At 42.1% G+C, this 13,382-nt stretch overlaps 1 protein-coding gene across 14 annotated transcripts in view; it reads left to right on the top strand.

Moving 5' to 3' along the window:
- Positions 1-12,015, top strand: part of Klf12 (KLF transcription factor 12) — a 425,271-nt gene extending 413,256 nt beyond the window's left edge. For 9 of the 14 annotated variants that reach the window (XM_087585860.1, XM_087585854.1, XM_087585858.1 and 6 more), the window contains one exon: positions 2,702-11,597. In XM_087585860.1, the coding sequence (XP_087441986.1) occupies positions 2,702-2,883 (182 nt within the window). In that variant the 3' untranslated portion in view covers positions 2,884-11,597. 14 annotated transcript variants of the gene reach the window in all.
- Positions 12,016-13,382: the final 1,367 nt, after the last annotated feature.

Below are 13,382 nucleotides of genomic sequence, written 5' to 3'. Positions count from 1 at the left end.
CTCCAAGTGGTAACCATGTGCAATAAAAATGTAGTTTTCTCCAAGGGAGTCTCACTGGGGAAACAAACTTGAATGCCCAGCAGATGGCCAAGAGGAAATCAACTCAGCATCATCTTTGGAAGCTCCTTATGACACAATGGTGTGTCAGGGTTTTTCCTTCCTCCCTTCCTTCCTCCCTCCCTCCCTCTCTTCCTGCCTTCCTTTCTCCCTTCCTCTTTTCCTTCCTCCCTCCCTCTTCCCTTCCTCACTTCCTTCCTCCCTTTCTTCTTCCTTCCTCTCCTCCCTTCTTCCTTCCTTCTTCCCTTCCTCCTTTCCTCCCTTCCTCTTTTTTTCCTTTCTTCCTCCCACCCTTCCTTCCTCCCTCCCTTCCTTTTTTCCTCCCTCCCTTCCTTCCTCCTTTTCTCCCTTTCTTCTTCCTTCCTTCCTCCCTTCCTCCTTTTCTCCCTTCCTTCTTCCTTTCTCCCTCCCTTTCTCCCTCCCTCCCTTTCTTCCTCTCTCCATTTCTTCCTCCCTTCCTTTCTTCCTTTCTTCCCTCTTTTTCTTTTCCTTTCTTTTTTTAAATTTTTACATATATTTCATTTTATTTATATTTTTTTTATCTTACCATACAGGTGCTCTATATATAAACTGGCTTCCACCTTAGTGTTTATATGGGATTCCTGGGTGTGTGTAATCTGTACAGAATCTCAGCATTATATCTGTTTCTTGTGTCTTTTCTCTGGCTCTTTTCCCACTGTGCATTTGTTTTGTCCTATTCCAATGTGTTAGTTTTTGTTTTACCTTATTGCATTGTTAATCCTGTAGAAGCCTGTTTATTTTCTTATGAGAGACAGAAAGGAAGTGTATCCGGATGAGAGGGGAGATGAGGAGGAATTGGGAAGAGTAGAGGGAGAAGAGACTGTCATCGGGATATGTTATGTTAGAAAGGAAGCAGCTTTCAATAAAAGGGTGGTAAAAGATGATCCTTTCTCCTTCCTTCCTAGTTTTGACACTTTCTTTCTGGGTGATCCCATAACACAAGCCTCTGCTAGGAGATGTCTCTTGGTGACAACTATTGACACAGACACACAAAGGAAGAAGAACATTGGAAATGTTTATACATATAAACATTCTAGGTGCCAGAACTCATACAGACAATAAAAACCATCAGCAACGTTCAACATGTAAATACACACTCCTCATTGTCAGAAATACATTCTCTTCTAGATCTTCAGCCTAAGTTAGACACTTGCCTGGTTTGTGTTGCAATAAAAATACATATTTTGTCTCCTCGGAACAACTGGTATGAATTAGAAGTTGAGGTTTTTGGCCAGTGCAATCAGGATGCCCTTACTTGAATGGATCCTTTCAGAGTATCGTGGTGCTTTCTGTGGCCGCAATTAGTGCGTCAGCAGTTCTAGATTCCCTGCCTCTGAACCACTTATTCACTCTCTTCTCAAAGGGCCGCTTGATCCTAAGACCCAGGACTGTCTTAACAGTTGAATTAGAGAAAAAAAAAATGTTCATTCTAGACTAGCTCGAATTTTACCATGTTGGCTTTACCTAAACATTTCACTTACAGGGACTGGAGGTTTCCTGTGCATGTATGCAATAGTTTAGTAAGAATCAGGATTATCTGCCCCTCTGTAGCGGAGTGAAAGGTGCTGGATTCAGAGCCAGGCACATCTTCCCCCAGGCCTTGGGTAATTTACCTAGCGCACTGAGTATCAGTTTTCGGACCTGTGAGGTAGGGGATGCTTCGCAGCTCCACACACAGGATTAGCATCAGCCGCCTACCCTGTCGTCATCCTAGGCCCCTTCATTGTAGTCCGTTGGCCAGATGGGGCAGGAGAGATCAGTTTTGTGGGGTTGCCTGGGGACAGGGCTTCCATTTGGAAGAGGACTAGGAAAACAGTACACCCGGGTCAGCTATTGTCCTGCTCCCCCGGGAGCTCATTAGACAATGGATAGGCTATCTTTTCCAGCACAGGCCCTGGATATTTTACTGTCCTTACAAGTAGACAGGAGAGCCCGGTCAGGTTACATCCTTCTTCCCTTTTTGCAGGGACTTTCAGCATTCAGTCCAACTTAGGGATTCCTCAGGCTCCATTTGGTTCTCGGGTCTTGAAAAACGTACTTGCTTTGGCACAGCTAAGCTATCTAAGATTCCTCCCCAAGGGACAAAGAAAATGTAGACGTTTGTGAATAACTTATGTCTAATATCTGGATTGTTTTATGTAATAATGAAGTGATGCAGATATCTTAAAGATAGAAAAGTAGACATTATGTCCTCTAAAGCCCTGTAACACTGAGCGATGGATATCCTGCAGGGAAGGGGGACCTATTAAAATGTAAGTACCCTTTCCTGTTCTCTGTGACTTTCAGCCCTAGAGCTAAATCAGACTTGAAGTGTTAATACTCTTCCTCTGTAGCCCACCCGTAGGACAAGCAAACCCCATAGCATCACTCCTTGGCTACGCAGGTGAATGTTAACCGACTTCTCTGATGTCACAGCAGGAAAGCCGAAATTGAAACCCACCTCCCTGTCCCCAAAGCCCCTGGTGGGATGCTAAGGTTTCCTCACAGGGACCTGCCCAATGGAACACCCATTGACAACAACACTTTCCCAGCATTCAGCGCTGGCTGGGTTGTTACAGGAAAAAAAAAAAAAAAAAAAAAAGAGGATAGAGCCCCAAAGCTTGTGTGTCTTTGTTTCTTCCAGGAGAGAAGCCCTACAAATGCACGTGGGAAGGCTGCACCTGGAAGTTTGCCCGTTCAGATGAACTGACCAGGCATTACCGCAAACACACGGGAGTGAAGCCATTCAAGTGCGCGGACTGTGACCGCAGCTTCTCCAGGTCAGACCACCTGGCACTGCACCGTAGGAGGCACATGCTGGTGTGAGGAAGGCTCCGGTCCAGCTATGTGCAAGAGCTGGGTCTCTTCAGGAGCAACTAACTCAGCAGGGCTGAGCTCCCTCTACAGTGTTAACGTCAAGAGCACCGCCATTCCCACGGTGCCTGAAACCAGAGCAGGAACAAGAAGGAACCCTTCTCCCTTCGGCCTGAAGGTAACCCCCCATCATGACCACACGCGTGAGAGAGCCGTCTGTGTTCACGCTGGCCTGGGAGTTCAGCGCCTCAGGTCCTAAAGAGACAGGCATTATTTTCCATGCCGTGTCCTATGCCATTGAAAAGATGTTTGTAGCTTGTACATTTTCCGAGCTGACAGACACTCTGCTATCAGTCCCTTAAAGGTCATCTACCGCAAATTGATGGTTAGAGGAGACCTTCTCAGTTTGGTGATTCTTCCATGGCACCCCCACTCTCACCCCAACCCCAAACCCTTTTGACAACAGTTTCGGTTCCTATCTCAGTAAGCTAGAACACACATCCAGTCTGTTACCAGCAAGCAGCATGAACTAGAAAGGAAGGGGCTATTGGAGACGCTCCGTTACCCAAAAAGAAAGGCACACAGAAGTAGCCCTCTGTGCTAGCGATGGCGGACCTAGATAGCGCTCATACCTTGTCCTCATGCCATCCCTGAAAAGAACCAACATTGAGTCTTTTCATTTGTTTGTTGTTGCTTGTTTTTGTTCTGTTCCTATTCTGTTTTGTGCATCTGTTCCAGCAGAGGGGCAGAGCAGTTTCTTAAAGGCTAGTCCTGCTCTTCCCCGGCATGGACTGGCAGAGGTGTCTGTAGTTGAATAGGAAGAGCCTGTCTAAAAATAATAATGATGATAATGATAATAATAATAATAATAATAACTACTGCCCCACTTCAAATTGCAGTGTTCTGTCACCTAGGCACCATATCCTCCTGCCCTCAGTGTTTGATTACAAGGAATGGAGGGGAGGGGGGCTTTCTTAGACACACTGGCACCAAGGTAAGAGGTGGAGCTGCTCAGGCAAAGTCAGTGAACATGAAAACGAGACAAAAGCAGCGATGGAAATAATGCTCCTCTTGAGGAGAAAAGCAATACTGACTAGAAGGGCTTTCCTACAATAACTCCACTGAGGACTCACGTTACCGATTTTCATACTTACGAAAGGGATTGTAAAAAACACCCCAGCATTGCAGATGTCTTAGTTACATCCACAGCACGGAGGTAATCTTTCCTCTGTTTGCTGTCCTACTTGCTTAAGTACCACAATTAAAGACTATGCTCCCCTTTGCTTGGTTGGAAACAGTTATTGGGTGATTAGAGAGGCAAGGGACGCAGAGCTGCGGATTAACTGTTCAGCCAGCGGCTCTGCTCGGCTCGGGCATGAGTCTGTGGAAAGAGGGTGCCCGTGGAAAGCCTGCCCTGGTGCTACTTCTCCAACTTGGAGAGCCAAGAGTCTGACTCTACGCATTTCACTTTTTAAACTGTCCCAGAATCCCCATGCTCCCACATCAACATCTGCAGGGACAGACAACCTGCTTATCGTAGGGGAAGGGTGAGAGCAGAGTTAGGTCCCGTCCTCCCTCTCAAAGTGGAGAGCTTTTTGTATCCAGCAAAATGTACAGGAAAAGCAATACATGCCCAACAAGCACTCTTTCCAAAATAGTTTGTCCCCCACTAAAAGCTGCTGTTTTTCTAGCTTTATGTGGCCATCGGGTTTGGTGAGATTTTCCTTGTGAAGACGTTTTATAGCTTAAATATAAAAGGTCTCCCGTGAAGGCCTTTGCAATATATTTCAATGACACGCTCGATTTGGGGAATTGCACAAATCAACCTCGTAAGGTTCCTAGCTCGTTTTTAAATGTCTGCACCTTCTAAAATGGTTTCTGGTGACAGCTATCCTTTCTCGTATCAGCTTCTAATTTGGAGAATTGTAGTCTGACAAAGCAAGAACTATCATGGTTACAAGGAGAACCATTTGCGTTGGGTAGCTTTTAAAAGAATTTTAATAAATGTTCAGGCAAAAGTATCATGGTGTACAGGTCAAGTCCCAGCTTCAGAAATATGTGCTCTATATTTCCTGCCAGGTCTAAAAAACATCATCAGGCAATTTCCCTCCTACAAGGGCTGCAGTTCTATTGATAAACTGCTTCAGCTGCACAGGTCGGTGCCCACCAGCCAGCAGGGTTTTTTTGTTTTTTGTTTTTTTTGCTTTTCTTTGTTTTCTTCTTTTATATATATACCTACCAACTGGAACATTTTTTTAATCTGTACTGTATGCACTTCCTACTTCTCATTGCCTGTAATCATCCAGAATACAACCAGGTTTCCTGATGCATGCCAGCATTAGTAACTAACTGGCCGGGGCAAAACACACAGACAGTAGCGAGCGAGCATAATCCCCGAAGCGCTGGCCCCAGAGCCTAGTTGGCAGGTAGTAAGGGAGTGAAGTATAGACTTGGCTTAGCTCTGTCTGCTCTCCTAAGAGTCAGTCCTTTTTCCACTGAGAAGCATCTTGCAAGTTTTACAGGGAAAAATTCACTGCACTGACAGGCAAGGGAAGCTTCCTGACTGACATCTTGATTTAAATTTAGCACAGGGCTAAATGAGTCGCACCTCTCTAACAGCATAGGGAAAGCCGTGGGGAAGTGAGCGCTTCCCCCTCACTCCCTGTATAAATGGAAAGCATATGGAGATGGTAAGGTAGTGGAGAAAACCCACCACCATTACAGCGTTTCCCTCTTTTTGACATAGCGATATTTTTAAAAGAGATGCAAGCACAAAGGAACACATCCCAAGATCTTGATCTGGCCCAAGACCTGAAACTTATTTGGAACTTGCCATGAGGGGGTGGGGGGTGTAACCAATCCTCCTCAGTAAGTTTCCTGGGTGTGTTTCCCGTATAACAGAAAGTGGTTGGAGACTAAAGGAAACGGGACATCCTTAGGCACAGAAAATCCTCCACCCATTTCATGTGTGTCTAGCTTCTTGAAAAGCACAGTGTATGGGAAGCTATCAAAAAAGAGAATCCTAAAGCGCTTCTCAATGGTTTCCTAAGCAGAGCACGCTTTGCTTTCCGACGTGAAATGGTTCAGCTTGCAGCTTAGGGAGAGTGTGCGTGTTCGGGAACACCACGCGCGCACAGCAGGGAGAACCAATTGTCTCCTTGCAATATAAAGACTGGTGACAGGGGACTTGGCCTGTTAGGGGGTTTTCAGAGAGTCCCTCATATTCCAATCTTATGGTTACATGAGTAAAATGAGCACTTTTAAATCTCACTTGAAAGATGGAAAAGGGAAGTGATGAGTTGGGGGAGGGGCTTTCAACATGCTACAGGGTTCACAAAACAAAAGTTGTAAGTGATTAGAAAAGCCATGTTCATCATGGTTGGAACTTGGAACAGCTCGTGCGAAGACTGTGTTTGTTTTCAAACAATTTGTTTGATGTCGGATTGCCATTCGAGGCTCACAGGGACATGGAGAAGTCTGCACTTTGAGATGAGCTCATTAGAATGATAACATGTATATGGATAAAGATGCAGTATTCCTTAGTCTGTGTTTTGTTTATTATATGTACCAAAGCTGCAATTGAATAAATCTGGTGAGGTGAGGCCTTCAGTTGTATCCGTATGCCTTTGTCTTGATGTAATTAATGACTGCCTCGAAACGTAGCTGAGACATTATTACAAGGCTGTCCGATCGCTTGTAGAGCGAGGTGGAACTTAAGCAGTGTTAATACCAGCACCTTCTCATACAAAGGATGTAATCTGAGCTAATGCTGATGAACCACACAGGCCCAGGAAGCCTTAATACCCATAGTTCAAGATCCACTCTCAGAGTTTGTCCTTTTCCATTGCCTGTAAGTTTATCACATAAACGTAGGCCACCGGCCAGATCTCTCTCTTTCCTTTTCCTGAGGTTGTGTATCCCACAGAAGTGTTCTCAAACTGACTTGGCTCAGTTGAGGAAAGAGGTTTGGCCCGTTATGTCTTCCATATTCCGTGTCTACTTATTCCCACACTGCCTTTCACTTATCTGGACAGACACCCCAACACATGCACCTGTGTGCACACATGTGTATATGCAGCAGCCGGCAGGCAAGTAAATATCAACAAGGAACTTTTTTAAAGAAAGAATTTGTAATAATCCATCCTATGTAGAGATGTAAGTTATTCCCTGACTAGAGGATCAGCTTATAATACTATGTAACTTTGCCTGCGTTTTATAGTTAAGAAATGTATATAAAAAAATTAAAATGCTCTATTTTCACAATTTCATTATAGAGTAATGTCTGTTTAGCGACCCATGCCCATTGGTATTTTAAATATGCTAAATGTTGAACAATTGCAATAGAAATTCAGATTTTCATAAGAAAATAAATCAGAAGGATACTGCATCTTTAAAAATAGAGTAACGCTATTTTACTGTATTCGTAACATATGTGATAGTGGAAAAGTATTTTCAAACATGCAAATTTTACAGAGGTTGTAAATAGTTTGATGACGTATGTTGGGGAAAAGCTTCTAGTTTTCATCACAATAAAAAAAAAAACCACTTGTTCAGCTATGCCTTGTGTATGGATGATACACGCAATTAGCAATGTTGTCATGGGAACTGGTCCCACTTGTTGATGTTCTTGGTGCTTGGTTAGAGCTGAGTGGCCACTTGTCATGGTTTAGCCAGAATGATTTGAAACTCCAATGACGTCACATTTTCACCCTTGTCATGGCTTTTCTGGGAGCAGAAAAAATGACAACTTACTTGTTCTAGAAAGAATCATCTGGCAATCATTCTCCCCTCTCATTTTATCTTCTTCTTCAACAAGATGGTTCCCAATTTAGAAAGTAAAATGAAATGCAGGTGTTTATTCTCGTTGGAGTTCCAGAGGGATTGCTTTCTGGTGTAGATGTAGGTCAATGAGGTTAAGTGTATGGATATGACCATGTATTAAAAGAGTCCACAGTGGCAATGGGAAAAAAGTAATGTCCATTTTTCGGAAATGAATTAAATGCTGAAAGTGCCTGTCAATGAATATGACCAGTGAGATGATCCTATACTTTCACACAGCAATAATTATTTATCTTATTATACATGCTTACATGGTTTTTCCTTCACAGTTAGGGAGCTCTCTCTCTCTCTCTCTCTCTCTCTCTCTCTCTCTCTCTCTCTCTCTCTCTCTCTCTCTCTCCACACACAGGAAAGAAATGCACATAGTAAATTAAATCTATTCACAAAAACCCACAGAAGAGGGCTTTCATCGCTTTGAAGCATAACAAATCTTATTTGCAATTTACTCTCTCTTTATTCCATTTTCTTTACTTGAATACAAGCAGGTGATATATATATGGAGATTAAAGTTATCTTTATTGTATGCGAAAATTATAATAGTTAGATAAAAATTTTGACTGTGATGGACCTCAAACTCATGACCTAGCATGACCATAGCTCCCACCAGCTTGCTCAGTTAAGAACACCAAGTACTCAGAGCAGAACTGTGAGAGATTCTTGCCTGCTTTATTTTACCCACTTAGCTCAGTGCCCAAGTCCGTCTTTGTGTATTTGGTCTCTTTTCAGCTGACTTATATCCTTGTATCGCCAAGGAACATTTAGAGATGCACATTGACAAATTATCCCTCCCCTCCCCGAGAAAGTCCCCGGACACTTGTGAAGGCCTTCAGACAGTTACCTCACAACGTACCATCAGAAGTTCACACGCTCCTTTTTAAAATTATTTTATAGCTAGGTCGAGAAAACCATCCATTACTTACCCTACTCTGTTTCAAAGATGAAGGGAGAAAGCAAATGTATCAGGAGGTAGATAGGAAAACCAAACAGCTGCCATGTCAAAGCACAGCTACCGCATCACTGAAGCCAAACCTCTGACTTCCTTATTTCCCCATGTGGTCTGAAAGTGCTAAAGTATCCCTTCAGGTTCAAAGCTCAGTGCATGGGGAAAGCGGGAACTCCTAATTAATGCCACATGCCGACGGCGACACTAAGAATTACCTCCCATCTGTACAACCATTCTCCAGTTCACAGATGAGAAACTGAGGCACAACAAGAATGGCTGAGATGTCCATGGGCACGGGATAAGGCTCTGCAGCCTGCGTTCTTTCTCTCGTAGGCATATTTCTCTTCCTTATTCCTGGCTGCCACGTTCCCGGTCTCTTGTTCAGTTTTGTTCTGCGAACCCTGTAGGGGTAAAATAGAAGGACATCACCTAGCACATGATGTGACTATAGTAGAGAGGACTTTAACTCAGAACCATGGTCGTTCTAGACAAACATCAAACCAGAGATCTCCCTAAACTTGGCACTTTCTTTCATAGGTTTGCACAGAGCCTCCAAGGTCTTCAAAACCTTTCTTACTTCCTACGACAATTTAGCCCCGTTAGTTTTCCTCGGTTTACATATTTCCATTTCCCTCCCTCACAGTCCTGCTCTAATCTGGGAAAGGGCATCTGAAACCCTCACCTCAGAAGAGCTACTTCCTTATTGCGGAGGCCACACTTAAAGGTGTTCACGAGTAGTGACGCCAGCATCTAGATCAGTGCACGGGGCCTTTCCAGGGCTCTCACTTAACAGCACTGCCTTGGAATCTTTTAAATAGTCTCATAAATAATTTGCTTATAGTATTGTTAGTTTGAGTTTTATGTGAGGAGCTGTCTGACATCAGAGGAATGAAATCCCTCCCTGTCTGCACAGAAGGTCTCTGACAGTATTGATTCATGGAAGCACTAATGGACTTTGAAAACATTAAGAATGCCATTTCTCCGGAGTGTTTCAGTTTGTGAAAATGAATCTCCTGAATTATGATCCTTCTCCCTGTTAGTTGGCTGGGGGAAGAGATAAAAGCTATATAAACAACTTCTCTTCTATGCTGAAAGCAAGGGTCTATGTCCACAGCCTCCTAGAGACGGGGACTCCTGTCACTTAATTGAGTTTCGACAACAATTATTTCTCAGATGACAATGCCACCACTCTAAGTGAGTTGACAAGGGGAAGAGTCACATCAATAACCGTTCCCCCCCCCCCTGAATTTCTTCTCTAGAAATGTGAAGTGTTTCAGTGACTCTTGTTATGAATTATTCTTTTTTCAAAAGCAGGTGTAGCCAAGTCCTTGACAGAGATTAATCTTTGTTGAGAAATGAGGGTTTATAAGAGAGAATTCCTCTCCAATTTCTACTAGTAAAAGTGTCCAGTCAATCAAAAACTAAGATATTATTTTAGGAATATTTTGACATCTTCCTTTTATACTCATTTTGTTCTCTAAAAATACAACAATAAAACATTACAGATGTGTTTTCCCCTACCCATGTTTCTAGCTTTCCTGTGGCAGAATTTTGTGATTGTATCCAGATCATAGAATATATTTTGTTCCTCAAATTATTACATTCAGTAGATATCATTGAACCAGGCACTGGTGCCTGCATGCAAGGCTCTTTCCTATCAACTTGTGTGTGTACAACTTGTTGTGTTTGAAGGTTCATCTTTGAAACCCACTGTCTCCCGCCAAGGGATGGCAGTTGTATTGTTTTGTCCATGTCTATGTGGGACACATTGCATCACATGGCAAAGCAACTGTAAATGGATGTGAGATCAAGACTAACAAAACCAGCTTGAAAACATTGTCTTACGTATTACATCATCCTGCCTCATAATGCAATTATGTGTATCATGATCACCTTTTACAAAGAGAAACCAGCAAATTCATGTTTGTCCATAGAAGGGTGTACTAGGAATTGTCTGTGTTGTGAAACTATGAGAACAGACCACCTTTAATATACCCACCTGCCACTTAAAATGACTTAGTTATAATTAGTAGTAGTCTAGACGTTGCTCTTGGTGTGTGGGGGTCAGTGCAGACGTCATATTCTTTTGAATAAATCTCCCAGTCATATCTGAAAAAAAAACACATGAGAATAAAGAAAAACATCATCTTTGGCCAAATCAAGCAGTCATCTCTTTGCTTTTCCTCAACAGTAAGCTCATTACACATTGTGATTGGATCACAAGATCTTCTGTGTGAAAATATGAAAATGTCGTTTACTTATTCTAGGCTGGAAACCTCTGCACAGCAAAGGAAATAGATGAGCTGCTTCTGGTTCATATTTATGGATGTAATCTTACAGAAAGACTCTTGGGCATATGACCCAGAGAGTTAGAGTGCCCAGAGGAAAGCCTACACATAAAGATAAAGTCCCCCAAGGATGCTGGCAAGCAAATGTGTTGAGTTCTTAAATCTCTATTCGGTTTTTCTGTTCAGAGTTTTAATTGCAAATGAATTTATTTCTTCAGCTTAAAGATCTAATTTCCTAATAGTTTCCTCCACATTTATATACTCTGTAGTGTTTAGGCAGCTCCTGTTATAAGTTTATTAATATTATGTAAGTGTTGTTCTTGTATTTATGTATAGTGTATGTATTGTAAATATACTCAGAGCTTTTCCTTTTTACTGTAAAATGGTGATTTTTTTTGCCCTATGATAATGAACAGGGAGACTCTCCTAATGAGATTCTCTCAGTTATTCCAGTCTATTCTCAGAGATTTAAATGAACAAGTGTTATCGTTTTCAATGGTGTCTCAGACATATTCTGTTGGTGCATCGCTTTTCTGTATTCAACTTTCCTATGAATTGAGCTGTGAACTAAAATAGAGTTTAAACCTTTATCTGTATGCATTTGTATAATTATCTGAATGAAGGCATGAAGGTTAAATAAAGCATTTTGTATGGAACAAGACTCCCTAATTATTACCAAAGCTGACTCAGTCGCTTTGGAAATCATAGTTATTAACAATTCTAATTAAACCTTTGTTGGGGATGGTTTACTGCTTGCATATAGTATATTGAAACCCAGGAGAAGATGGAATCCATGTTTTAAAAAGAAGGAGGTTTTTATTTTGCAACAACCATCATCTAAAAAGAGATTCCTGTTGTTTTAATGCTTTACATATTCAAAGGTGGTCCAGAAATACTGCATGATCCAGAAGATGCATCTCTCACAGCTCAAAATTGAATCAATGAGTTGCAAATTCGTCAGACTTTGTGTGTCGCAGAACAATCCATGGAGCATGGCAAGGCTGGCTGCTCTCGCTGTGTTTCTAAGAAAACTAGATTACTGCAGACTGAAAAATAAGAGCATTAATAAATATACTATCGTTAAAAATAACTGCATGAAAAGAATGTTTCTTACTACCTAGTAGGCTTTATTCAAAGATCTAGAACATCTTCTATAAAAGAAATGGCTGTAAATTATTCTTGACAGCATCTTCTGTGTTTTTTGTTCATTCCAAAAAGCTCAGGTGATAATCCAGCCATATTCTATTGAATATGAAGTGGCAATGGAAAGTGAAGCAATCCATTTAGGCAACACGTCCAGTCAGTTTGGTTGTAGGATCAGTTCCCTTAGCCATCAGGGGGGTAAAAAGATGGGAGGTAGGGAGTGGGAGATGAGATGATCAGGGATAATGGTGAACAGGCAACAAAGATACCTTTGATTATCCACCTACAAAAAACACAAGCCCATCAACATGTCCTTCATGCTCTGCAAAGAAAAACCAGAGCGCCAACGAGATGTCAGATCACTCCACCACTGCCTCAAATTCTGTTTCAAAAGAATAGTGAGTTCTGCGACATTGTTCTACTACATACCAAGGAACTGGCCAGAGCCTGCAAGCTGTACCTCATAGCCCTCCAGCATCAAAGCCCAGTCCTTTCACCTTTGCACAAGTTGGGTCAACATTACTTTCTCAAGTCCACTCTGTTGAAACAGCACTGAGGGGTCTCGGAAAAGTCTCTTTCTCTACCACTAAAAGCCTTCTATGTGGTGTCCTGAGAACTACACAATAGTTTAACAACTCATGAAGAGTATGTGGTTCTTAAAATCTGATAGCAGCAAAGCAGTCAATTTTTATAAATTGGTGTGTGTGTGTGTGTGTGTGTGTGTGTGTGTGTGTGCAAGCATGCATGCATGCACACACATGGAGGACAGAGGACAGCCTTATGGCATCAGTTCTCTCCATTTACCTTCATGTGAATTCTGGTGATTGAACTTATATTGCCAGGCATACGCTTCAAACACCTTTGCCTGCTGAGCCTTCTCTATGGTTTTAATCAGTTCCAATACATTTTAAAAAGTATTATGTATGTATGTATGTATTTATTTATTTATTTATTTATTTATTTATTTATTTATTTATTGTGTGTGTGTGTGTGTGTGTGTGTGTGTGTGTGTGTGTGTTGTCTACATTGATGTATGTGCACCACCTGCATGCCTGGTACCCATGCAGTTCACAGGAAAGCATCAGATACCCTGGAACTGTAGTTACAGGTAGCTGTGAGCCACCATATGGATGTGGAAAGACAAGCATGGGTCTTCTGCAAGAGTGTCCAGTTCTCTTAACCACTGAATTGTCTTTCCAGCCCTCCAAACAGTCCAATTTTGCTTTTAAAATGCAATACTTTTTTAGTGGTAACATTTTTAGAAATGCTTCTCTAAGGCAGAGAGCAGTAATGAGCAA

The sequence above is a fragment of the Rattus norvegicus genome, chromosome 15 (genome assembly GCF_021556685.1).
Source record: "Rattus norvegicus strain SHRSP/BbbUtx chromosome 15, alternate assembly SHRSP_T2T, whole genome shotgun sequence".
Lineage (NCBI taxonomy): Eukaryota > Metazoa > Chordata > Mammalia > Rodentia > Muridae > Rattus > Rattus norvegicus.
The sequence above is the reverse complement of the archived record's forward strand: the minus strand, read 5'-3'. Positions and strand labels throughout refer to the sequence as shown.